General features: G+C 34.6%; 1 protein-coding gene across 4 annotated transcripts in view; it reads right to left on the minus strand.

Annotated features, from left to right (window-relative positions):
* Nucleotides 1-27018, minus strand: part of USP53 (ubiquitin specific peptidase 53) — a 63883-nt gene that overhangs the window by 13736 nt on the left and 23129 nt on the right. For all 4 annotated transcript variants that reach the window (XM_060298989.1, XM_030863961.3, XM_060298988.1 and 1 more), the window contains 12 exons: nt 23113-23205; nt 19690-19824; nt 17540-17653; nt 17377-17459; nt 15018-15123; nt 14275-14421; nt 13330-13479; nt 8867-9029; nt 8219-8371; nt 6730-6876; nt 5040-5778; nt 3886-3962 (listed from right to left, as the gene is read on the minus strand). In XM_060298989.1, the coding sequence (XP_060154972.1) occupies nt 3886-3962; nt 5040-5778; nt 6730-6876; nt 8219-8371; nt 8867-9029; nt 13330-13479; nt 14275-14421; nt 15018-15123; nt 17377-17459; nt 17540-17653; nt 19690-19713 (1903 nt within the window). In that variant the 5' untranslated portion in view covers nt 19714-19824; nt 23113-23205. The remainder of the gene's footprint in view (nt 1-3885; nt 3963-5039; nt 5779-6729; nt 6877-8218; nt 8372-8866; nt 9030-13329; nt 13480-14274; nt 14422-15017; nt 15124-17376; nt 17460-17539; nt 17654-19689; nt 19825-23112; nt 23206-27018) is intronic.

A 27018-nucleotide genomic window follows, 5' to 3' on the forward strand; every position in this document is an offset into this window, starting at 1 on the left:
TACTTCTAAACACTTCAGTTCTACCTCAATCTTGCTTCTATTCTAATGTTCCCTCTATTCCAATGTTTCTCTAATACTGCTTTTACTAGGTCACTAATGACTTACTAACTGCTAAACCAAACTTGGACTTTTTAATCCTTATTCTGCTTAATCTGTGATCACTTTTCTTTTTGAAGCTCTCCATTTTCCCAGTTTCCGTGTGCTAACTCCCTCTCCTATATTTTCTCATACTTTCCAGCTACTCCTCATTCTTTTCCAAAGTTGCTCCTTCTCTCTACTCTTAGCTCATCTCTTTTAGTCAGCAAACCCCATGTTTCTTCCTTTGTCTATATTTTTTTCCCTGAAATCTCCCATTTTCCTGCATGATGTTGTCCATGTCTACCGCATTCAATTCCCATATATGTTGATGGCTACCAATACATAATCTTTCCTGCATTCCAGACATTTGTTCCTAACTAATCTACTTACCTAGATGACAAACCAAACAAATCCAAAAATAAATTTGCCATCCTCTCTCACCCCCAAAATTTGTCCCTTCTTCTTATATTCCTCCATTTGGTAAATGGTGAATCCATTTATGTAATACCCAAATACGGCCACCCCCAGCTTTCTCCTTTTCCCTCACTGTGCACATCTGTCACAGAAAGTGACTCCACTGTCCACACATTCTTATAATCTCTCAAATCTTCTTTCTTGACATTGATACTGCCTTAGTTTATACCCTCATCTTTTCTCTCCTAGGCTATTATTCATCTACATAATTTTTCTCCCACTGCTCCAAATTCACCCCCTACACTGCCACCAAAGAGTCCTTTCTAAATGCAAACTGGAGTACGCTACTCTCCTTGTCCTTAGATGCCTTTCCATTTACTTTTTAGGATTTAAAAATAGCATAAAAGTTTCATCATGATTTGGCTTCTCTCTATCCTCTAACCATCATCTCACAATTTCCAGGTATGCATTCCAGCCTTGTATATAACAAACTAGCTGTATCCTTCCAATATGTGATAGTTTCTCCTGACCATGTGCTTTTGAACATGTCATTTCTTCTGTTTTGAATGTAATTTAAGGCATTTGACATTCTCCCCATTAGTGACCCATTTTTAAAAGAGGAGCTAAAATAATCTAAGTGGCATTGTGGAATTTCAACAATGTTCCCAAATAATAGCTTTAGGCAGTGTAGGTATGTTTGTTTGCAGCAGAATCCATAAATATAATAGGCTATATAATATCTCTATCAATGAAAAACTATCAGTGAGATAATTACAATGGCATTGTTATAGATTTTAATTTCTCTACCATCACATAAACTTGTACAGACTAATATTGAAAGCTGACTTAAATATCAAACAAAATATGAAAATAAAAAATTTTCTAAGGGTTCTTAACTTTGTAAAAGTCTTTTACCTATGGATAGAAAGTCATTCTTCAGGTCAATAATGTAAGTGTACCCCCATTTTATAATTAAGAAGTAGGAGAAATCCAAGAAAATCATACCAAGCCACAAAAAATTAAACTGTGCCTTACTGAAAAAAAGGAAAAAATCCACGCAGGGCCAGTTTTTAGCTTGGAAAAAAAATTCCTATACCCACTTTAACATGTTCTCAAAGACTAGGGGAGGGAAATACACATACAGATACCATAAGGCATGAACTTTAATAAAGTTTCCCTAAGCAAACACTAGCTTAAAGAACTATGGTAGGCTTTGAAGTTTATTAAACAAGAAATAATTTTAATGTAATGCAATTTATGTAGTTAAATAAAACGTGGGGTACATGAAACCATAACAAGATACCACTTCACACCCATTAGGACTGCAATTCTCCAAAAAAAACCCCCAGAAAATAACAAGTATTGGTGAGGATATGAAGAACTTGGAACCTCTGCACTGCTGGTGGGAATGTAAAATAGTGCAGCTGCTGTGGAAAACAGAATGGTGGTTCCTCAAAAAACTAAACAGAGAATTGCCACAGGATCCAGCAATTGTGCTTCTGGGTATATACTCAAAAGAACTGAAAGCAGGGATTTCAGATATTTGTACACTAATATACACAGGTGCATTATATACAATAGCCAAAAGGTAGAATCAACCCAAATGTCCATCAACAGATGAATGGATAAACAAAATGTGTTACATCATATAATGCAATATTATTCAGCCTTAAAAGGAATGAAATTCTGATACATGGATGAACTCTGAAGACGTTGTGCTAAGTGAAATAAGCCAGTCACAAAAAGACAAACCCTGCATGACTCCACTTATATGAGGTACCCAGAGTAGTCAAATTCAAAGAGACAGAAAGTAGAATGGAGGTTGCAGGGGCCAGGGGAGGGGGGAATGGGGAGTTGTTTAATGGGTACAGTTTCAATTTGAGAAGATGAAAGAATTATGAAGATAGATGGTAGTGATGGTGGCAAAACAATGCACATGTACTTAATATCAGACAATGGTAACTTAAAAATGGTTAGAATGACAAATTCTGTGGTGTATATTTTACCACAATAAAAAAAATTAGTTTTAATTGGCTACATACATACTATTTCATATTAAGTGGGGAAACCCAGAACAAAGCTATTATAGCAATGCACTCCTAACCATCGAAATTTCTATGACCTTGTGTTTTTATTAATATCAGGAAGCAAGCATCATTTTATAAAGAGCACTGAACTTGCAGTTATTGTTCAGTTTTTACTGACTTCTGCTGTTGATTTCTGGCCAGCCTTTTACTGTTTCCTGTAATACTTGGTTACCAGACTTTTATCAGATTTTTTAAACAGGCGAGACATTTTATATGGGAAAGGAAGGTTATTTCCTTAATATAAGTGTTTCCTTCTGATATTATACCATTTGATGAAAACAAAATAATTAAACATTTAATAATATTCAATATCTGCAACCTGAAAAATAATCTCCACAAAAGCCTTAAGGATGATAAAGACTAAAAACAAACTTTAAAATGTGTTCTTCGTGGCTATTTTTTATCGTGAAAAACTATAGCCCTTCTAATCCTCTGAATTCTAAAATTTGAAGACAATGACTTTGATTCCAACCTCAGTAATCCCCTTGCTCATCATTTTCCTTGATCCCTGTTCCCCAAATCCTTCAGGTATAACCTCTCAGTAACAATGCCGAATTCTGTAGACAAACATCTAGTTTTCTTTGCTTCTGGGCCTCTATGTGTTGCTAACAAATCGCCTATAATAATGTCACACCATTACATATTTACTGTTTCCGAAGTGAACTTTTCTAGCAGGCTGTTTATCAATTTTTCTATCTGTCCTTAACGCCTGTGGTAGACATTAGGACTGTTCATACATATTGCAGTGCACCAGCAAATTACCCTTTTCCACCCTCTTTGAAATTAGGCCTAGCTGTTAAGACTTGCCTTGGCCAGTCAGATGTGAGTGGAAGCACATTTATCACTTCTGGGTTGAAAGTTTTAAGAGCTTACATGTGATTCACTATGTGTGTCCCCTTCAATCTCCTCTCCTCCCAGTACTGCAATGATCAAAGAAGTACTGGTAGAGATGGAGTCCCATTAGCCTCAGGCCCTGAGTGATTACTAGGAAGAGACTTCATGCTGACATTCACAGGACACGTGCTGTGAGCAAGAAACAATCTTGTACTAAGACATGGAGATTTTCAAGTTGTTACCACTGCACAGCGCAGAACCTAGCCTAGCCTGACTGACACACTTTCCCTTTTTCCTATTCCCTGAAGTAGCTATTCCCATCTTTTAAGACTTCAAGCATAAACTCTCCCAGCTTCCATCCTCATTACTCATAAACTTATCAGTGACAGGACTGTCCTTAGCTTCTTTACTCGTAATACCATGATTTATTCTTTACTGCTACTATGATAATATATGTAAATAAAATTTTTACCTTCCAAGTAGTTTTTGCTCTGTTGGGAGGTACAGTTCATACGATCTATGTTTAGATTGCTTGTCTTAATCTGGTTGCTAGAGAATAGAATAAAACACACACCAAACACATCAGCTATAATGGATTATTATTTAGTTTACCCCAAGAAAAAGAAAGGAAATAACATTTGCTAAACAATTATTATATACCATGTGCTGTTCTAGGGGATTAATGTACATTATTAATCTACATCTCACAACTTAAAATACTTAAAAGGAGTTGTTATCCTCATTTTTCAATAGGAGATTAAGGCTGTGAAAGTCAAATTAATTTGCCCAATAATTAAAATCCAAGCCTATCTGATTACAAAGTTCTGATCTTTCTAATACCCTAGGCTACCCCTTTCGAAGAAGTATTATGAAATTACCCTGCAAAGTAAAAAAGCTTCCCAAGTCTTTATTACAGTGATTATTTCGGTAAAACATGAGCGGTCGCTTTTTCTGGCTTTTCAACAATGAATGTAATAAAACACCAGCTAACATCAAATTAAGATGCTTTAGATCGATTAAGAGCAGAAATAGTGGCTAAATTGACCTAAGTGGTGGACATGTTTTAGAGGTTACACAAAGAACTGCAAATAGACTGCTAACAGTAATATAATAAATGATTTCAGAATTAATTAAGAATTAATTGAATACAAACTTAGTTATTTGGCTGTATTCTTTAATACTTGCTAAAGGAAAAATATCTCTTTCATGGAACTGGGTTGTGACAGAAGAAAATAACCCTAGTTCTGAGTTACAAATGTTAGAAATGGGATAATGAACATTAACTAGGTTGAAGAATTAAACAATTAGCTGAATGACTGAGATATACCAATTTAAATCTATGGTTTAAAACCTGTAGTATATATACATCAATAGCTTTTAGTGGCAACAATGATAATGTATTTTACTTTCTAAACTTCCCCAAAATAAACAGTTGTTATTTTTGGAATCAAGAAATAACTATTAAAAATAGAAACTTGAAATATCAAATAACCTGCAATATCCCAGGATACTCTGAGCTCAAGCTCTTTGCCTTTCATTTAACTGACCCCAACCTTTGAAAGTTACTTCAAATAACTAAAAAGAGAGAATGGTGGGGGGAAATTATTCACATAACTTGTGTATTACCTGAAGGATGCGGTTTCTTTAACACCACTGATATCCATCACTGCACCATTTCCATCGATAACAGGTGACTCCAAATTAGCAGAGCCATTACTGATATGATCACTGCTTTCATATCCAGACTCTGTCCTTTGCATCTGCCAATTGTCACCATGAACTTTAGTTTCTTTGAGGGCTTTATTTTTTTCTGCTCCTTTTCCATTAAATTCAAGGGAACTCCTGCTTCCTGTTTCCTGCTTCATTTCATCTTCATATATAGTCATTAAACATTTTTGCTTTGGATTCTCTTTTGGACAACTGTTAAAACTCTGATCTTTGCTACATTTAGATTTGTTACTAATATTTGATTTATGTCTTGGACTATGCTGCCTTTTTTCACTTTCATTAAAAATACTATCGACATTTAATGTTTCTCTCATAGGTTTCCAACCTCGATTTCGGCTTTTAGTGCTGCCATTACAGCTGCTTCCTTTATCCCTAGAATCTTGGCTACTGTCTGTATCATATCCAGTACCACTGTCACTCTTAAATTTGCCAGTTATTTTCTCTCCTGAAGCAAGAATCTGGGATTTACTTGAACTTAATGTTTGTGCAGAAGCTCGACTCTGATGGGCAATTCGGTCATGCTTACACGGTCCTTTTCCTTGACTATGATATAGATGTGGATTCCCATATTGTCTAAAGCCATTTGGGGCAGGAGGTGATCCAGACTTGAAATGTGGAAGGTCTTCATTAACCAAATCTTTAAAAATAAATAAAAATACAAATGAGCTACTCTTCAGAGCCACTTTTTAGTCACAAGCCAAATACCTTGTTTGAGAAGAAATGTTAAACAGTAATAAGTAAATCATAAAATAAATGGTTATATAATTATTTTAAAAAATGATCTCTAAAGTAGATGATAAGATAATTACAGCAATTTTAAAAAACTATTCTATCTCATTCATAATTAATAAAAACCATAAAAATAAAAATATTTCCCACCTATTATATTGGTAAAGATTTAAAATTTACTAAACCAATTGCTGCTGGAAACAGACATCTAATCACTGTTGGTGGGAGTGCAGACTGTCAAGTATTTTAGGAGGACAACTGAGCCACACCTACCAAAGTTGAAAATAAATAAACATACCCTAAACCCAGCAATTATTCTGAAAGAATTTTATGCTAATGGCTGTATGCAAAAAGTACCTGTGAAAGGATTTCACTGCAGCAAGAACCTTAAATCAAGTTCTAAAGTCTAGCAATATCGGTTAAATTATACTATGTTCATAAAGAAAAGAGCATAAAACCATAAAAAGTAAGACGTGCTCATAATGAACTGGAAACTATTAACAGTGGAACAGAGTGAAGGTCAAGGGTTGCAGGAAAAGAAGTTCTTTTCACTTAATTTTATAACCTTCCTTATTATTCGAATGTACCATACGGGTGAATTGAATTTATAGTTAAAAGTAAAGTTGAAACATAAAAAACACAAGTATTCCAGGCTAGAATTGAATAAGAACTAGGAAAACTTTACATTTATAGGTTTAATAGGTATATTAAAGAAATCATACTAAGATACATAATATCTAAATAAATATATATAATATATAAAGAAATTATATTAAATTGTATTAAATTATAAAACTTAGCTTTAAAATAAGATTTTAGCTGCCCCTTTTCCAATGAATGCTGTAAGTTCTTAATTTACCTCTATGTCTGCTCAAATCTTTTCTTTGTCCCCTTTCCAAATCTTTCCTTTGTGAGGAAAGTAAGTTTTTCTGTTCAATGGCTTTTAGAGCACATTCTCTGGAAATGTCTTTTATTTTTTCCCTTTGATCATTGTGACTTGACTTAACTGTAAAAGAAACCATTCTTTAATAATGATACAGATCATTTTTCAAATTGCTCAATAAAAGTACAAATTGAACTATATTAAAATTTAAGATGCTATATATTAACAAAATACAGATTAAACTATACAATGAAATCATTTTTATGCTTAACTAAAAACTCAATGTGATTTATGCTGACACTAGAGATGCAAGCTGTGTTTTAAAACTTCATGTATAGCTCTACAGCGAATGTAAAGGAAAACAAGAGAACTTTTCTTGAAATAATGAGAGCTAAAGGTAACTGAGTGGTTAGTATGTGTCAGGCGCTATTCTAAGTGTCTAAACTCATTTATCAATACTTCTCAGAGGTGGGTACAATTACTATCTTCATTTTGGATTCGGAAACAGAGGCATAGAGAAGTTAAGAACTCGCCTAAGTTCACATAGCTTGTACGTGTAGAACCAGGATTATTAACACAAATTGCCTGGCTCCAATGTTTGTGTTCTTAAACACATACAGTTTCTAGTAAAAGTAGGTATCTTTGAAAAATAGATAATGGCTTAATATAAGAGTATCAATAATACATAAAATGGAAAAAGTTCCATTAAGAACTTTTAAAAGCATTTATCGTAAATGGTAATTGTTAATGCTGAATCTTATCACCCTTGATTAAATGGGTTACTTTTAGGGTTAGACATTATTTCATTAATATATTTAAAAGTTCCTTACAAAATCATCCTCAACATCCACCCACTTAGAGTTTTGCATATTTCTAAACCATAACTGTACATCATGCTGTGATTGTTTCATGTTGGACCCTAATCACAGATCTTGGATTGTGAAAATTAAAGTTGTGGAATGATAATAACAAGAGACAGTTGAATAAAAATGAGGTTAAAAATAAATTACAACTATAGTAACTTCAAACTATTGTTGCATTCACTAATACTACATTTAATTTTGGCATATGAGCCAAATTATTAACTGAATGTTTTTCCTCTACAAGTTAACAATTAACTCCTTGAAGGAAAGGCCATATCATAGCTTTCTCTGGTGACAGTCCAGGTTGCCTCCACCCTATTACGTACAGCCTTGAGTGAATGGAGAAACTCAAACACTAGTCACGTCAAACTGTTCAAATAAAACTATAGGTCTCGGAGAAATGCTTAAGTCCAAATACAAAATTTTGTTTCTACTTTTTATTTTCTTTTCATGGCCAAGGAAAGCTAGTTAAGGACTCTCCTCTTGGTCCTTACCAAGAATTACAGATTGAGTAAGTGAAGAAAGAGGGAAGCTTAACTATGAAGAGAGGGGGAAGCTTAACTATTCAAGGACGATGTAAAAATGACAATTTAAATACATACCTGTTCCTCTACTGCCACTTGTTTGAATGTGGCTCCGATTAAATGATGAAATACTATCTGCTTGAAATGTTTGATTTTCTCTCTGTTTTGTCTGATCACCAAATCCATTTTCTTTTGAATTCTCCGACTTATGAATTGAGGACTTTTCACATCCTTAAAAAGACCAACAAAACTGTATAATCCCCTTCCTCCTCTCCACCAGCAGAAGAGATATTTGAATCATCTTTTCAGACATTTTTAATGATATAGAGAAAATTACTTAAAAACTTAGAGGACTGACATCTTTTAAGGACTTCTACATGCTTTGTAGGGCATTCAAAAATGGCCTCGCTGCTTTGGACTTTTCCAGTGTACTAACTCACTTTAAATCTCAATATTTACTGCTAGTAAGAGCTACCAGCCAAGTATCCCCTCCTGTGTTTGTGTGACCATAGTCGTGGGTGGCTGCTGAAGGTGCTTCTGAGGCCACAGAGGAGGAAAGGTTTCTTTATAAAGACTAATTCTAAGTATTAGAATTTTCCTGAACTCCACTTTACTGAAACTAAATTTTGAAATTATCCTCAACATTCATTTCATATTCAGTATATTAGTATTCCTAGTGTGATTGTGATAACAGAAAAACACTAAAAAGAACTTTTAAACAATTACCTATATTTTCTGCAACGGATTTATGAGGTGACCAGTTGATGACCTGCCTGAGTGCATCTTCAGTGGAAACTGCTGTGCCATCTGGGTTTGCGTAAAACAAAAGCAGTGGTTGGAAGTGGCATCGGATACACTTGGAGACCACATCTTTCCATCTAGTTCCAACCTTAAAAAATTACAAATGAATAGAAACAAAACAAAACCTTGTAATCAATGTGTTACATGAAAAGGCAGAGACTGAATTACTTTGTATATTAAAAAATTTTAAAGACACTCAGACACTAGCAGTTCAACTGTTCATCACACTATATGATTAATTTTATTTAGTAACTAGTCTAGATAAAAATCATATAAACATTATCATTAAAAAACTGATGGGCAAGATTGTACACTTTCTATATCAAGATCTAGATTATCAAAATTTTAGAGGCTTTGTTCATACATGTTGACTGACTTTTGACAAAGACTTCAAGCAATTTAATGGGGAAATATAAGAGTCTATTCAACAAATGGTGCTGGAACAACTGGATGGCCGTATGATGACTGGATGGCAGCCGCTGCTGCTTCTACTTTCAATGGATTCCAGAGACTGTCCATCTACTATGTGACGTCAGGGCCAACATGGCAACTGATGCAGCAAATCCAGAACCACGACTTCCCACTCGGAGTAGAGGAGCAGGATGTTGGCACTCTGCCTGTGTCCTGTGCTTGGGAGAGTGGAATGAAACAGCACCCAGAAGCCTGTGCTTCAGCTCATATTAATGTGTAGATACCATTCTTGTAGCTGTTAACTGCGAGTTTAGCTTGATTTAAGGGTTTGCGGGGGACCATTTAACTTAATTTCTGCCAGTTTTGAGATGTCTATGTAAATAGGGTTGGCACAGATGCAACAATGTGTAAGACTAGGTGATGGGGTCACACTTATCCGTGTTCCTATGGAAACTATTTGAACATTTGTTTTACATGGATTTTTATTCACTTTTCAAACATGCTACTAAAGTGTGCCCCTCAACTGCTGAGCAAGCATTTGTAGCTTGTGCATTGGCAGAATGGGCCAGAAGCTTAGTGTTGTGACCTGTTTTAAAATAAATAAATAAAGTATCTTGAAATAAAAAAAAAAAAGATATTATGCCTACCAAAGGAAGCCAAACACAGAGAATGTCTATTGTAAGAGACCATTCACATAAACTGTAGAATGAGATCAATGATTTCCTGGGACCCAGGGTTGGGGACAGTAAAGGGACATGACAGGATTTTCTGGAGTGATGAAAATGTTCTATACAATGATTGTGGAGGTTAAACAGGCATGTATACAGTTGTCAAAATCCAAACTATACACTTAGAATGGGTACATTTTAATGTTTGTAAATTATACCTCTATAAAGTTCATTTAAAAACAAAACAAAACCAATGAAACAAAGCATTCTAGAATATTCGCTTTTTATTAGAGAAGGGGTCTTTAAAAAAATTTGAGGAGTTTGTTCAAATTACACATTTTTACTTTTTTTTTTTTCCGGTACGCGGGCCTCTCACCGCTGCGGCGCACAGGCTCCGGACGCGCAGGCCCAGCGGCCATGGCCCACGGGCCCAGCCACTCCGCGGCACATGGGATCCTCCCGGACCGGGGCATGAACCCGCGTCCCCTGCATCGGCAGGCGGACTCCCAACCACTGCGCCACCAGGGAAGCCCCAAATTACACATTTTTAGCTGTTTACCCCCTTTACCTGGGATTCTGAGATACTTGAAGAACGAGAGTAGTTTGAAAACAAAAGAAACCTGAAACTCAGAGAGTGACTACCCAGTTCTTCCTTCAAATTTTGACAATTTAAACTATGAGGATGCAAAATAGGAGTGCCAAAATGTTGCTGCATACTGACTCAAGATGGAACTTCTTAATAAACTGCCATATCAAAGTACTAAGTAATTCAAGCAAAGTGTGGACTTTAGAATATGAATTTCCAAATTTTTTCACTGGCTTTATTGAATATAACTTAATAAAATAAAACCATCCAATTACACTGTACAAGTCAGTGAGTTCTGCTAAATGTCTACAATCATGTAATCCTCACTTCCAAAACTTTCCCTGTACCCCTTTGCAATGCCTGGCAACCAATGGTCTACTCTGTCACTTTGTGTTTTCCTTTTCTAGAATTTCACATAAGCGGAATCATATTATTTAGCTGTTTGTGTCTCACTTCTTTCATTTAGCGCAATGCTTTTGAGATTTTTCTACATTGTTGCATGTATCACTAGTTCATTCCTTTTTATTGCTGATTATTATATTCCATTGTATGGTTGTACAACTTCTTTATATTCACCTGATGATAGACATTTGAGTTGTTTCCAGTTTTGGTTACTATGAGTAAAACTGGTATGAAAATTGAAGTACAAATTATGTATGGATACATGCTTTCACAGGAGTGGAATTGCTAGGCTGTATGATAAACATGTTTAAATTTATAAGAAACTGATAAACTGTTTTCTAAAGTGATTGTTCAGTTCTGCGTTTCCATCAGCCTCACAAGAGTCCTTGTCAGCTCTTGGTATGGTCAGTCTTTTTAATTTTAGGCATTCTAATAGGTGAGTAATGCAATCTCATTGTGAATCAAATTTGTACTTCCTTTGTGCCTAATGATGTACTGAATATCATTTCAAGGGCCATTCATGTATCTTCTTTGGTGAACTGTCCAAATCTTTTGCCCACTTTTTAATTGATTTGTCTTTTTATTATTGAGTTTAAGAGTTCTTGGGCTTCCCTGGTGGTGCAGTGGTTGGGAATCCACCTGCCAACGCAGAGGACACGGGTTCGAGCCCAGGTCCGGGAAGATCCCACATGCCGTGGAGCAACTAAGCCCATGCGCCACAAATACTGAGCCTGCGCTTTAGAGCCTGTGAGCCACAACTACTGAGCCCACGTGCCACAACTAATGAATCCCGTGTGCCTAGAGCCTGTGCTCTGCAACAAGAGAAGCCACCGCAATGAGAAACCTGCACACCGCAACAAGGAGTGGCCCGTACTCGCCGCAACTAGAGAAAGCCCGCACGCAGTAACGAAGACCCAACACAGCCAAAAATAACTAAATTAAATACATAAATTTAAAAAAAGAGTTCTTTATATATTCTGAATATAGGCTTTATTAGATATATGCTTGACAAATATTTTCTCCCAGTCTATGGTTTGTCTTTTTATTCTCCTAACAGTACCTTACTGAAGAGCAAAAGTTTTGACAAAGTCCAATTTATCAGCTAGTTTTATGGTCCATGTTTACTGACTGTTATTTAATAAATCTCTCTATAGCCAAACAGCAGTTTTAACCTTCTTATCTGATATGTCTACTTCTGTCATTTTTGGTCTTTTTTTTTCCTAAGGCAATTTAATATCAGATCTGGCCTGGAACTGACCTCCGAGATCAGTTATTAGTATGAACCCTCGTTTTTGAGGTGCTGATGAAGTTTCTGAGAGAAAAGAAGGTGTGCTCCATTTCCCTTCTTTGCCTGCTCACCCCATTTCATGTGATTTGAAGAAATGAAATGGCAGAGAAGGTCTGTTGTTACTGATATTCCTTCAGGGCATGGGTCATGTCTTCCTACTTCTTTGTATATTCGGTAATTTTTTAGTGAATGCTACTTTGAAATGGCATATTGAAATTTCACTGAATTTTACATTTTTGGCTATTGAACTATTTTGTTTTCCTTTTAAATTGTTGACATGTAGTTATGTGTTATGTCATATGGTATCATCTTGGCCCTTTGAAGGCATCATTTTAAGCTTTTTATGTCAGGTCCAGAGCAATCTTCAGTCTAGGAATAATTTAGCCCCACCATTAAGGTGATATTTTTCTGAGGATTCAACTTGATGTCCTGTGTATCCACTCTTGCTAGTACGGATGCAAACTATTCTAGCCCCATGAGTTTAGGGAATTGTTTTCCAGTGGTCCCTTCTGCCACCTTGTGCTCATTTACCCTACAAATGGTGGATCACTATTCAGCCAAAGATTAAAGGGGATCCCTCTGCCAATCTCCAGGACTTTCCCTCTGTGCAGCTTTCTTTCTGGTAATCTGTCCAGCAAATTTTAGCCATCTTGGCCTCCCTGAACTCTAATTTCGGTTTCCTCAACTCAGTGAGACTACTAGGCTTTGTTTGGGTTCTCCCTCGCTGCACTGCAATCCAGAAACTACCTCTAGGCAGTAGGCAGGGATCATTGTAGGGTTCATCTTGTTGGTTTCCCTTTTTTCTGTTCAACTGCCTGTCGTCCAGTGTCTAAAGTAGTTGCTTCATCTATTTGGTTTTCTAATTTTTAATACTGGAGGGCTTTAAATGATGCTATTATAATTAAATTCACTTATTTCTATTTTATATAAATACATATAATAATTATTTTATATAATTATTTCATTATTATATCATTTATTCCTAAAAAGTAAAAATCACAATAAATATTCCAGTTTGTAAAGCGTCACTTACCTCTTTCACATTTGCATCATCAAAAAATACCCATTTGGAACTCTTGGTATGAAAAGCAAAGGCACAGTAATGTCGGCTAGTGTAGCAAATCATGCCAACAAGGTGAAGTTCGCTATTTTTGGCATTTTCATCAGTAACCCTATAAAAAAGCTGTTTAAAAATAATGTATATTTAATACTGTATCTTTTTAAAAATGAGGAACAATTATTTGATGAGTCATGCATTTGATTCTCTATGAAAAATATTTCTCATGCATACTGCCCCAAACTGATATTATATTAGTACTAAAGACACCACATTGCCCTGTTAACAGAATTACTACTTTCAATTAGTCCACAAGAAACATTAAGTCCAATAAAATGTATTTATTACAACTTAGTTTAGTAGCACAGTATCTCTAACACAGAATTGACACTTTACATACATAAACTCAAAATGTGAGGTAAATTACACATTTCCTGATAATTCATGATTGAATCACATATTTTAACATACATTAAACGTACTACCTCAAGATAACTATTTAAAAGTTTAATTGTAATATAAACCAATTCAAAATATATTAAGATGGTAAAAAGCATATTAAGAGATAAGAGCTGTAGATGAATTTTAAATCTTAAATTTTTCTAGCTTAATATTTATATTTATAATCATTATCAAACACACACATACACACATGCATACAGTATCATATCATCATCACTCTATAGTGATACAGGGATAGAGCACATGATGGTTTAGTTTGTAACTGAAAGACATTCCTAGTCTAAGCAAGAAAGGCATTCCAGTTAGCCTGATTTGATTAACTTTATCAGAGTTACATCTGCAAATTATTTCCTTTAGAAAGAAAATTTAGTTCTGAAAAACAAAGTGCCTTATAATATATGAAGATGTTTTAGAGGAATTTAAAAATAAAAAGGAAGAGAATGAAAAGAGTTGATATACCCCGGGAAGATAAAGATGTGTCGCGAGATTCCGAACAACATCCTCGGTCAAGTCAGAATGCTCAGAGTCCCAGACTAAACCAATTGTAACAATCTCTGGGCAATTCATTAAAACACGCCGAATTTTTATTTTTTGGCCACAGTTACTCTAAAGAAAAACACAAAAGACAACTTTTGAAATTATCAAAACAGATATACCACATGTAATGCCTTATACAGTTTGTATTATGCAACAACATTCTTAACATGTATCAGAAATTTATTTCTTCAGCATATTAAAATAGACTTCTAGCAAAGTATTTGTCTTAATTATTGATTAAACATAAAGTTTATTTTAAATCAAAGTACTTTTCTTCGGTATTTTTGTAAATCTGTTAAAACAAGAATTCAACCTAAAAAAATAGCAGATATAAAGCCCTTGAAGCCATTAATAATGTTACATGAGGGAAGAATAATACCATCTGTAATGTTTATTTAAAGAAAAACAAAAAAGAAATTCTCTTTAGTCAAATGATAGACTTCAGAACTTAATCAACATATGCTACCTTAAATCCTTCACAGTGTTACAAGTTTTTAAAGAAATAAGAGCTCATATGGTATAAAGAGTTACCTAAGAAAACACTGAAAAAATAAATTCTTCAAATTAATTCCAGATATAATTAATATTTGCATGGTAATTTCTGAATGTCTATTTTCAAATTTACAAATACAGAAGCACACTAGTGTTCTCCAAATTATACTTACAGGACATTTCCTATAGTCATCAGTTGTATTTGCTGCTTGCAGCAATTCTGCAAACATTTCAGGCTTAGAGCGTTCATGCCTTTCCATCATTCTTTCAACTTCATTGCTACAAAAGAAAGAAGCAGTCCCAAACCTGGCCTACGAACTTAAAAAATATCCAGTAAATTTGCATCAAAAATACTAAGTTATCAATATCGGTATGATCATTTTTTCTGTCTTAAAACACAATTTTGTTTGAAAAATTAACCATGAAGTAAATTTCCATGAAATGAAAAATTATGATATTTGGCAGGTTATGATGAAAAAAGGTCAAGAGCAGAATAAAATAACATGAAATCATACCATTGTTTGGAATTAGATGAATGAGGTAAGATGTTCCATCTGAAGGTAATTCTAAGTTAACAGTTTCTTTTACGTTATTACTTAACAAACAGGGACTTGAGTTTAAACTTTTGCCTAACAAGAACAAGAAACTTTAGGAAAGGCTCCCTCTCTGGCCTAAAGTTCCCATAAACAAAGTTATTTTCAGCTAAGAGAAGGGCCCTTTGCTGATTAATGCAGAAGTCACAACCAAAGCTACTTAAATGAGGCTTGTGCCTTTTGTTCCTATTATGACTACTAACCATTTCATTAGAGTCTAGGCAGGGTATCAGTGCCATTTTGTATCCAACTTCTCCTAGAGTCAAATTTTTACATATCAAGGTATTAAGTAACTTTAAACAACTATTTAAACATTTCCAAAAAGATATATAATGTAAGCTCAATACGCCTACTAGTTTGCATTCGTGGTGCTCTGGTTTTACTTAATAGTAATTTTAACTATCCTAGAGCTGGATATATTTTACAGTTCAGTGGTAAGTAATATACAATATTCAATAACAACTAAAAGTACCAATTCTTCTAAAGCACTTCACAAGTAGACTAGAAAGCACTAAATCTGACAGGCTCATTCAAAATGCACATAATGGTTTTTTACAAAATTGACAGCATCAGAGTAGTGGTTAACCAGATACATTTTGAATTTGAAATGAACCCAGACCTGGATTTCAATCTTAATTCATCCATTTACCAGGTTAATCATATTAAACCTATTTCTTGATCAACAAAAGTTTTTGTTAAGATTAAAAGCAACAATTAATGTAAAGCCTGGAACATAGTAAGCATTGAACAACTGGTATTCAATACTTATCACCAATAAAAAGAGAGAGATTATAATTAGAATTCAAATTCTGGGCTTTAGCAATTCATGGCATGGACCAGAGAGAGACTGATGGAACTCTAATTCTTATTACCTGATACTGTCTCAGAGCACTGTCATTTTACACAAGAGTTTCAAAGTAGACTTAAAGTTTTACAGCTTTTAGTTTGTGGTCTATCCTGATTCAAACACCACCCTACTCTTCAAACAAAGTGAATGAAGCTGACTACAAATGACTGAAGTTTAAAGAATGTTCCTCTAAATCGATGTTTCCCAACTCTGTATATATCCAAATTACCAACTTGCTATATTCAATGATCTTTAAGAAATAATGTGCTATATCCAAAATAAATCAAGGAAGTTTAATAATACAATGAAATGGATGAGCACCTAATATTCACTTTGTGCAATGATAAAAATATTGGTAGCATTTAGTAACTAACTGCTGTACTGATGCATTCTGATTAATAATTATTGACCCATGTTTTGTCTTTTGTACTAAAGTATCTGCAAACATTTATGATCTCATTCAGTGTTTATCATACATCAAATATTTACACTCTCAAATATCTGTTGCCGTGTTCAAACAACTCTTACTATGTAAAGTCTAGAGATCATTTTTGGATCCCTAAGCTGATGTTTCATGGCTAGGGAGGGAGGGGACAGACAAGCATGGCAAATTTTTATTTCAGGTGAATGTTATGGCCTTAAATGCAATAAACCTAATAGAGGATTATTTTCACTTTTTTCTTTCTTGTCTGCTTACCCTAGCTTCCATCACTATGCAGGGACATGGTGGAGCCGACAGGAGACATGGCCACTACAAAGGTAACACCTTAGCAAAAATGAAGAAATCATGTACAATTCCATTTACCCTTGAACTTGTCATTTTAAGCTCTCCTTCACGGTTTCAAAAACTTGCTATAAATATAAATAAATATACATTTTGACTAATATTCTGTACATTTCACTGAGTGACATCTATACTTGGTTAAGTCAGAAACAACTGAGATAGACATCACTTAGTACCCCTGATGGTAGCACATTCGTTAATCTCAGAGAGTAGATATTCAGATATGCTACAGTTTCATAAAATGAAGGCTCAATGTGATCACATACATGACTAACATCTTTGGTAAATATGCTTTAGTAGGTTCTTACCATAGGGCCATTGTAGAAATGTACCGCACAAATTCTGTAAAGGGTAGAGGATCTGATGATGCTCCACAGCTACGACACACACACTGCAGGTAAAAATATATGTCTAATTTATCAATCATAAAACATAAATATAGTCTCTAATAAAACAGTTAAGCCATCTCACCTGTTCATACAGAGTCATAGCAAACTTCTGGTGAGTGATACAAGATTTAGAGGTACACATGTCGGCATCTCTGCTTGGCACTATGTGAAAATGAATCCTCTCCAATATATTTTCCTAATTAAAAAATTAAGAGACAAATGAGTTGCAAATCTTGCATAGGACACTTCAAAATACAACTCTTTTTAACTTTACAAATTGAAAAATCTAAGTATTTTCCAAAGTGTCAAACTCAGAAGTGCCATATACATTGTCAGCTTTTCAGCTTCCCTCTTTAACCGAGCCTTCAAATGTTGCTCAATTATTCACCTTTTGCAGCATTCGATTTTAAAAAAATTTTAGCAAAACATTATAATGTAACATGATTTTAATAAAGATTTAAAAAATCAATTCATGGTGGCTGACATCTAGAATTTAATATTAGAAAACAAGATTTCCTATGTTCCCAGCATTCTCACATTGAGAAAAAGCAATTAATTAAAAAAAATCCTACTTGGATCATTTGGATAGTCTACATAACTTAAATCAAAACATCAATGATAAAGGCTTATAATACCTGCACTAACAACCCGAATGCAAGTAATCTGCTCTTCAACAAACTTCTTATGAAAGTGTGGATTTGTAATATAGATCAATAAGGGGTATTAATTTCTTTAACAAATTATCCCTTTTACCAAAACTTAACCAATGGATTATTTTAATTAGTTAACTTCCCCCTCCTCTGCCCCAGGACATTTATAACTATTCAATTATTTAAGCCTGGATTTCTAGATATCCCATGAATAATCATATCATGGATTAGTATATTTCACTTAAGTGAAAGTAAGACTATAAAGTTCAGTATTGTACAAAATATATCCATTTATATTTTAAGCAGTGGAGCAATTATAAACACGAGAAGTATGAAAAGCATATTTCATGACTGTGTGTGTTGTTTTTGTCATATTTTAGTCAACATGGCAAGTGTGCTAAGCATTCAAGATGTTCATTTAAAAAAAAACACAAATGCCAAATGAATTCTATAAAGAGTAATAAATTCTTCAAAAATTTGGAGAACGGATTGGGATGCTTTGATGATGCATTATCTAGTAGATGTGACTTATGTTGAACTTTAAAAAATAATAGGTTAGGAAAGTTTTGAATATTTCAGGAACTTGAGCAAAGGCTATAAAACAGGAATTTAAAAGACATGTTTGAGGAATGGACTGAAACTATCTCACCAGAAGGGAAAATTCAGGAAGGAAGCAAAGAGATAAACTGGAGTTTGAATTTAAAGAGCCTTAAATGTCAGAAGAGAGTCAGATGTGAATCACAGAAATATATGAAGTGCAAGCATTTATCTGAAAAAAATTATATTAATATGGTGGCTGTTAAAAAAGACTCTTAGGATATAGGTTAAAAGGACACTAGCAAGGAGGCTTAAATAATGCTGAGTAGAGGCCCGAGCTAAACAGAAATGGTGACAGGGAAATAACATGGCGACGCAAACCTTAAAAGGGTTTCTGATGAAAGAATTTACAGAATTTGCTGAAGAGATATAAAACTAAGAGAAGAAATAGCTATCTTAAATATAGGTGACATCTATTTTATTGAAACGATTAAACATCAACATGCATATTTAAGAAGGTATATAAGGTACATCCCTGATCAAAGGAATGCTCTACTTATCAATATGGTGGTAACACAGTCTCAGAACATCAACCTCAGTGAGTGATTCTCAACCTGGAGTAAGGTGTATATCAGAATTGTTGCCCCTGACAGCTGCCCATCAAGATCCTCTGCTCTTCAAAGAGAATCATTGCATGTAATGAGAAATGTTACTGGGAGAGTGTGTTGCATATGTAAATCCCATGGAACAGAACGACTTAAGTGCTATGATTGATACATAATAAGTCTTTTTGCTCCAGTAACTAAATTTTAAAGTATTTTAGTAGCCTAACTGAAAAATTAGAGCAGCACAAATAATCAAAAGCAAAAGTACACAAAACACATGTGGACTTAAACTGAGCTTTGAAGGGTAGGTAAGACAGGGATCTACTGAGCAGTTCTGATACTTTTCCACTGCTATAAATTTGTTTCATTTGTCTCAAAAGGTGCATAATTTAAGGAATGCAAACTGCCATTCTAACTTAAGGATTATCAGAAATACTTACAAAGCACTCTGCAGCATCATCCATAAGGCCAAGCTGAAATCGCTGCTCATCTTTGAAACTTTCTGCAAGAGCATGCCTTATGTTATCCGAAGGAAGTGCTTTTTCTCGACTGTGTTGAAACTGTGCAAATATCGTCTGGGAATCAACAAATACATCAACCAGTAAGTTTAACACCAACAACTAAAAAACACTTGAGCAATTTCATTTCAACAGCGAAACTCGAAACTCTATACTCAAACTAACAGTCTTTTGCTTTAAAATTCCATTAAAAAATTAATTATTTCTATGAGTAATATGTAGAAATGGTTGCCCAAGTCTCTAAATCAAAGGTTAGTGCATAAGAATTAAACATGGAAAGTTCTCAGATCCCATCCTCAGAGATTCTGATTGAGATGAGGCCCATTTTTAAACTGTCTCCTAGCTGACTACGATCTAAGTTATTTAGAAAGAGTTTTGAGATAAGTTGCTTTAAATCTTAAAGTGTACTGCAGGAATTAAAATTATGTTATACAAAAATAAACATCATATAATCAAATAAAACAGTAGGAACTCACTAGACTTGAAACAGTGGGAACATCATTCAAGAACATTAAATTATAGGTGTTAATCTGGTCTTCTATTTTCTTTATTGAATTTAAGCAAGAAAAACTTTTTAATAAGTTCCAGTTTTATGACAATCATCTTAGGTGAGTGAAAGTAGGGAAAAAATAAAGTTTGCTGTGTGATAAACCACCAAATAAGGATTGATCATATTAAGTTCTATATTAATTAGCTCAAGGGGTATGTCATCTCAAAAAAAAACTGCATTTAAGATGAACATATGGTAGGCTAGGAAATATTTCAAGAATCTGTTCCACTCATACAAGAAAATTTAATTTACAAATAAGAAATTTAAAAAGAAAGATGTCAAGTGATATTAGATATTCAGAACCAAAATTTTTAGCTACAATTACAAATGATAAAAAATGAAAAATATTTTCAAAAGTCATTTCTTATTTAGGTAGTCAACTTTTCCAGGTAATGTTTAAGATATTAATCCTACACATTTAACATCTATTTTTTTGATTGTCTAGTATATGTGAGGCATTGTTCTACACCAGAAAACAAAGACCCTGCCCTCATGGAGCATACATTCTAGTTGTAGTAATGAGGAGAGGGCAAATAAGTAATTATATGTCAGAATGTAATAAGTACAATAGAGAAAAACAAAGAAATACAATACAAGAGAGAAAGATAAAGTAGTGTAATAGGGATAGGCATGCTGGGGGTAGGAGAGAGGAAGGGAGCTTACCTATTACCAAGGGTAGTCAGGGAAGGTCTCACTGATGGAAAAATAACATTTAAGGAGAGGCATAAAGGAAATAAGGGTGTTAGCCACAGGGACATCTGGAAGAAAATCATTCTAAACAAAAAGAATAATAATGAAAACACTCAGAGATGAAAGCCAGCTCTGAGAAACTGCAAGGAGGACAGTGCAGTGTGTGTGTGTGTGTGCATGTGTGCGCGCGCGCATGCATGTGCACACGCGCACGCACAGGTGTTTTGAGGCAGGGGACGCAAGCAGGGGAAAGAGGCAGGTGATGTGTAAGGCTATGGGAAGACCTGAGCTAGAAAATTTAACTAGTTTTTACAACTGGACAAAACATTCAAAATTTACTGCAGAGTAAATAAAATGCAATACCGTAATCTGATCTAAGTTCATTCTTCATCAACCCTATTTTTACCATATAAAAAAGAGAATATAAAATCGCCTCCTGATTGGGATTGACATGTATACACTGATGTGTATAAAATTGATGACTAATAAGAACCTGCTGTATAAAAAAATACATAAAATTAAATTAAAAAATTTTAAAAAATAAAATAAAATTGCCTCCTTTGGTGACTTATTCAAACAGCCTTTTTAGGAATGTAAGTCAAAATAAAGCATGAAAACCGCCTTTTATTTTCCTGTATTATGTATATGTGTGTGTACTAAGAATATTCAAGAATGTAAAAGACTGAAATATTTATTTCTGAAAACATATTAATCAAATCTTAAATTCTTGGGCAAAAATTTCAACGACATAAATGAGTTACTAATATATACTGGACTCCCTGTTTCTGCCTTTGTCCCTAATCTATATATTCTCATCCAAGCAGCCAAAGAGATCTAGTCCAAATATTATACTTACTTAACACAGGTTATATCACTCCTCCACTCAAAACAATCCCACGACTTCCTAAATCACTCAGGAGAAAAAGTCAAGGTCCTCACAAAGGTCTAGAAGGCCCTACACAATCTGAACTCCTGTTCCAGTTATCTACTGCTGCACAACAAAACCACCCCAAATCTTAGGTACTAAAAATAACATTTATTTTGGCCACAAGTTTGCAGTTTGGGTGAGGACGGCTCAACTCTGCCCCACTTGCAGTCATCTGTAATAGTCTGAATGCTGGAACTTGGGAGTCATCTGAAGGTCGCTCACTAGTGTCTAGAGGTTGATGCTGGTTGTTGGTGCTGCCTGTTGGCCAGGAACTTGGCCGTAGCTATGACCAACTTGGCTTCCTCATAGCATGGCAACTCACTTCCAAGAATGAGCACCCCAACAGACAGAGCCAGGTGGAAACTTTATCACTTTTTCTAATCTACCCTAATCTCATTTCTGCCACATTCTATATGATGGAAATGAAACATTAGGGGCAACCCATATTCAAGGAATTAGACTCCACCTTTCAATAGAAGAGTGCAAAAGAATCTGCAGACATTTTTGAAGTCACCACAACTCACCTTACCTCTGAGCTCATCTCCTATCACTGTCCCCCTTGCTCACAAAGCTTCTGCCACCAGTCAGGTTTCCTTTAATATGTCACGCACACTCCCACCTCAGGGCCTTTGCAGTTGCTGTGTCCCTGCTTGCCTGGAAGGCTCTAGTCCACTCCATCACCTTTTCCAAGTTGTGATTTAAATGTCATTCTCTCAGTGAGGCTTTCCTTGCTACTCAACACTCTCTAGTACCTATCCCTGATTTATATTTCCTCCTTTGCAATTATTATTACCTAACATACTTTATATTTTGTTTATTTATTTTCTTCTCCCTTACAAGAATATAAGCTACATGAAAACAGGGATTTTTATTAGTTCCGTTCACTGCTGTATCCTTAGTAACTACAGCAGTGCCCAGAATTCAGTAGTAACTCAAAAAACATCTGTTAAATGATTATTTCAAAATAATGAAAAATATAGTGTTCCTAACACAGAAAAATGAATCCGTAAACCTGAATAAGTCATACTTTAAGAATTTCTCTTCAAAACTGTAAGTCACTTGACAATAACTTTAATTACAAATAAACTAAACAAATATGTCAAACAAACCAAACTATCAAATAAAATTAAATCTTTTGAGAAACAATAGTAATTTTTCGGAACTATTAAAAGGTTACCTTCAATGCACAAAATATGCAGGCAACTCCCTGACAAACATGTCCATCCAGAACCCGCAAGCTTCTTCGGAATATATCTAATTGCCATAAAACCTAAAAAATAGTGAGATGTAAAGAAAGAAAGAAACACAGTAATATTTTTCTCACTGGGATGAAAGACAGATTTAAATATGTTTTAAACTGTGGGAGGCTAATAGCTTCTTTTAGTCTCTTGCACATAATCAGATATATACTACTAAAAATAATAAGTATAAAAGTGCTATATACATGTAGTTCATATATAAAAGATGGATTTAGAAAATATTACTATGCATTCACATGTAAAAACCATGACAGGCACAGAACAAGAAAAAAATAACTCCTCAGTTAAGGAATTTATATGAACAGGAAACAAGGGATACTGAATGCAGGACTTGGCAGAGACTTGAGAGAGGAAGTGATTATAATACTTGGAATGAACTGAAATTTAGGAAGGAAATATAATTGCAGTTAAAAGTCAGGGTGTACCAAATAAGGGTCAGTATGTAGTGGCAAGAAAAAAGGGCAGAGGCCTGTGTGGTCATTGTATATTGAGTGAAGAAGGGGGCATCTGTGTAGTCATGGGGGTACAGCATAATATGAAGCAGCAGTTAAAAAATAACCTGAATATATTTGCTGCAATTATCCAATCATCATTTACTACTAAAAAAACAAAAACAAAATAAAAAAGACTGTAGTTGTTTAAATAAATCAGTCTAATACTTAAAATCATTCTAGAAAAATCTGAAATTTATACAATGGGGATAACTGTGTCAGCCTCAGAGACTGCTTGTAAGGATTAAATATATGTATGTAATATGTGAAGTGTTTAGAGCAGTGCCCAGTACACAAGTGGCATGCATTGAATGCAACCTGCTATTTGTTGCTGTAAATACTATTACAACAAACAATTAAGATACTTCCTCAAATAATAAAACCAAGAAAATCCATTCACCATCTCACATTTCTCCCAACCAAAAAAAAAAAGTTAATAAAAACAAATAATTTTAAAAGTTTCCTATTTTTTAATAACTCAGTAACTGAAAGCCATTTCAGAATTTCTCTGATAGTTGCTTTTTCTTAAAGCATAACTAATAGGATTCATTTAGTTATCACAAATAACTCAGTGTTTTGCAGAGCACTTGAAAATGTTTAACAACTTTCTTGCATATCATATTCTATCATACCATAAAATATACATTAAAATTCATTCATTTGTCAAGATGAAGGTCACGACAGCACAGCTGTGAGAAGTGCACAGCACTGTAGTTAGTGATACACCCTCTGAAGACAGGCTGCCTGGGTTCTAATTCTGGCTTTACTGTTTACAGCTCTTGGGCTGACTTGAGCAAAATATTTCCTGAAACTTAGTTTTCTCATCACTGAAAGGAAGATTAGAGTAGTACCTATCTCTTAGGATCACTGTAAGAACTAGATTAGATAAAACACAGTGTACCAATGAACAGTAAGAGCACAATAAATGTTAGCTATTAAATATTTTAACTTTGCTTTTAACTTACAGAACTCAAAACCACACCAATTATGTCATACCTACTTAACTGTACCACTTTCTCATCAAATAAAAGTTCAAACTATTCAGCCAAAAGAGAAAACTCTATAATCTGCTTATAAGGCTTACGAATTACGTCTTTCAAATGTAATGTTTTCTAGGGTTAGCAAAATGTTTAACTTACACTGGATCTAAACTACAGAAAAAAATATTTTATGTGACTTCTCTGTATACTACTCAATATAAAAGTTTAAAAATGATTTTCACAAATCCATACCAAAAATTATCTGCATTATAGTTAACCTTTATCCTATTTCATTTAAAAATGTTGATTATATTCTACCACCTGTTTTAAATTAAAGCCTAAGCTAGTTGTTGGACTAATTAGTTTTTAGCAATATAATTTTATAATATAAACATTTTTCTTTTGCATTATTTCCATGTTTCATTTTAACATGGTACCTAACAAAATTAGTGTAGTTATTTTGAATGTTTATGCATGTTTCTTATTTAGTTATTCCCCAAAGATTAATACATATATGCATATGCATTTAATAAAGGAATATAAACCTTTCATCATATTCCTGACCTCAAAATAATATAAAAAATTTTAAAAAATTAAGGGGAAATGGCATATAAATTCATTTTTCTTACTTATATTACATCCAAAACATTTTAATAATGTCCATTTTTAGTAATTTCTTACAAAACGTATTTCACAATTTATTTCTCAGCAGTTTAAAAAGTACTCATCAAACTGCGTATTAGCATTTATATTCTGAATTTTTAAAAATGAAGTCAGGCTTTTTCTGACAGAAGTCTACTTGAATAGCTGTTTTGTCAGTGAGGACTGGCTTTCTAAATTAGTTTATACACTAGACATTTTAACATCAGGGGCCAGCAGATTCCCTGGGTTGAAGGGATGGAGCTGGGAGTTCAGGGAAGCCAAAGCAGCTAGAGTTGGCGGGACACAGTGCCGCAGGGGGGAGAGCTGCACACAGTTAACACCAGAGCTCGCGAGGGGGCCTCTCGAGTATTCAGGTAAGCACTGTGAGGAAACCACCTGAGACCAGGAAAGAAAATCCCAGAAGATTAGATGTAATGCCCAAAGCACATATCAGTTCAGGGCAGTGCCTGTTCTCAACAGCCAAAGTGGAAAACATCATAATTCACAGAGCATCAGTTAAAGAAAGAACTGTCCCTCCCCACTAGCAGAGAAATTAACCCCAGAATAAGCACAGTTCTGGTACTGCCTACAAAGCTTAAACATAAAATGATCAAACTGTTTCTAAATAAACTAATCCTATCCCAGAACAATGTTCAAGAATATTTTTAGGAATATAAAAATACCCATCACCCAACAAAGTAAAACTTAAAATGTCGTCTGACATCCAATCAAAAATTACCAGGCATGGGCTTCCCTGGTGGCACCATGGTTAAGAATCTGTCTGCCAACACAGGGGACACGGGTTTGAGCCCGGTCCAGGAAGATCCCACATGCCACGGAGCAACTAAGCCTGTGCACCACAACTACTGAGCCTGCACTCTAGAGCCCATAAGGCACAACTACTGACGCCCACATGGCACAACTACTGAAGCCCGCGCGCCTAAAGCCTGGCTCCACAACGAGAAGCCACCAGAATGAGAAGCCTGTGCATCGCAATGAAGAGTAGCCACCGCTCACCTCAACTAGAGAAAGCCCACATGCAGCGACTAAGACCCAATGAAGCCAAAAATAAATAAATTAATTTTAAAAAATTACCAGGCATTACAAGAAACAAGAAAATATATTCCAAACCTAGAAAGAAAAAAAAAAGAACAGAATTTGCACAGACAGAATTAGTAGACAAGTACATTAAAACAATTATTATACCTGTATTCATATATTCAAGAGGTCAGAGAAAAGACTGGACATGTTAAGTATAGACACAAGTGATTTTTGAAAGACCCAGAGCAAACTTCTAAAGGTGAAAATTACAATGTTTGAAATTTAAAAATACACTGGTGATATTACTAGCAGATTAAATAAACACTGCAAAAGAAAAAAATTAATGAACTTGAAGACACAGCAACAGAATCCTATAAAATGAAAGAGAGAAAAACAAAAGAATGAGAAAGACAATGAAGAGCACATCAGTGAACTTTGGGACCTAAAGCAACCAACTGAATATGTATCAATAACTGGAATCCCCCAAAGGAGGGGAGGGATAGAAAATTTTGAAGAAATAATGGTCAAAGAGTTTCCACATTTTTTTTAAATTTACTTTTATTTTATTTATTTTATTTTGGCTGTGTTGGGTCTTCACTGCTGCGTGCGGGCTTTCCCCAGTTGCGGCAAGTGGGGGCCACTCTTTGTTGCAGTGCGCAGGCTTCAGTAC

The sequence above is a fragment of the Globicephala melas genome, chromosome 5 (assembly GCF_963455315.2).
Source record: "Globicephala melas chromosome 5, mGloMel1.2, whole genome shotgun sequence".
NCBI classification, from domain to species: Eukaryota; Metazoa; Chordata; class Mammalia; order Artiodactyla; family Delphinidae; genus Globicephala; species Globicephala melas.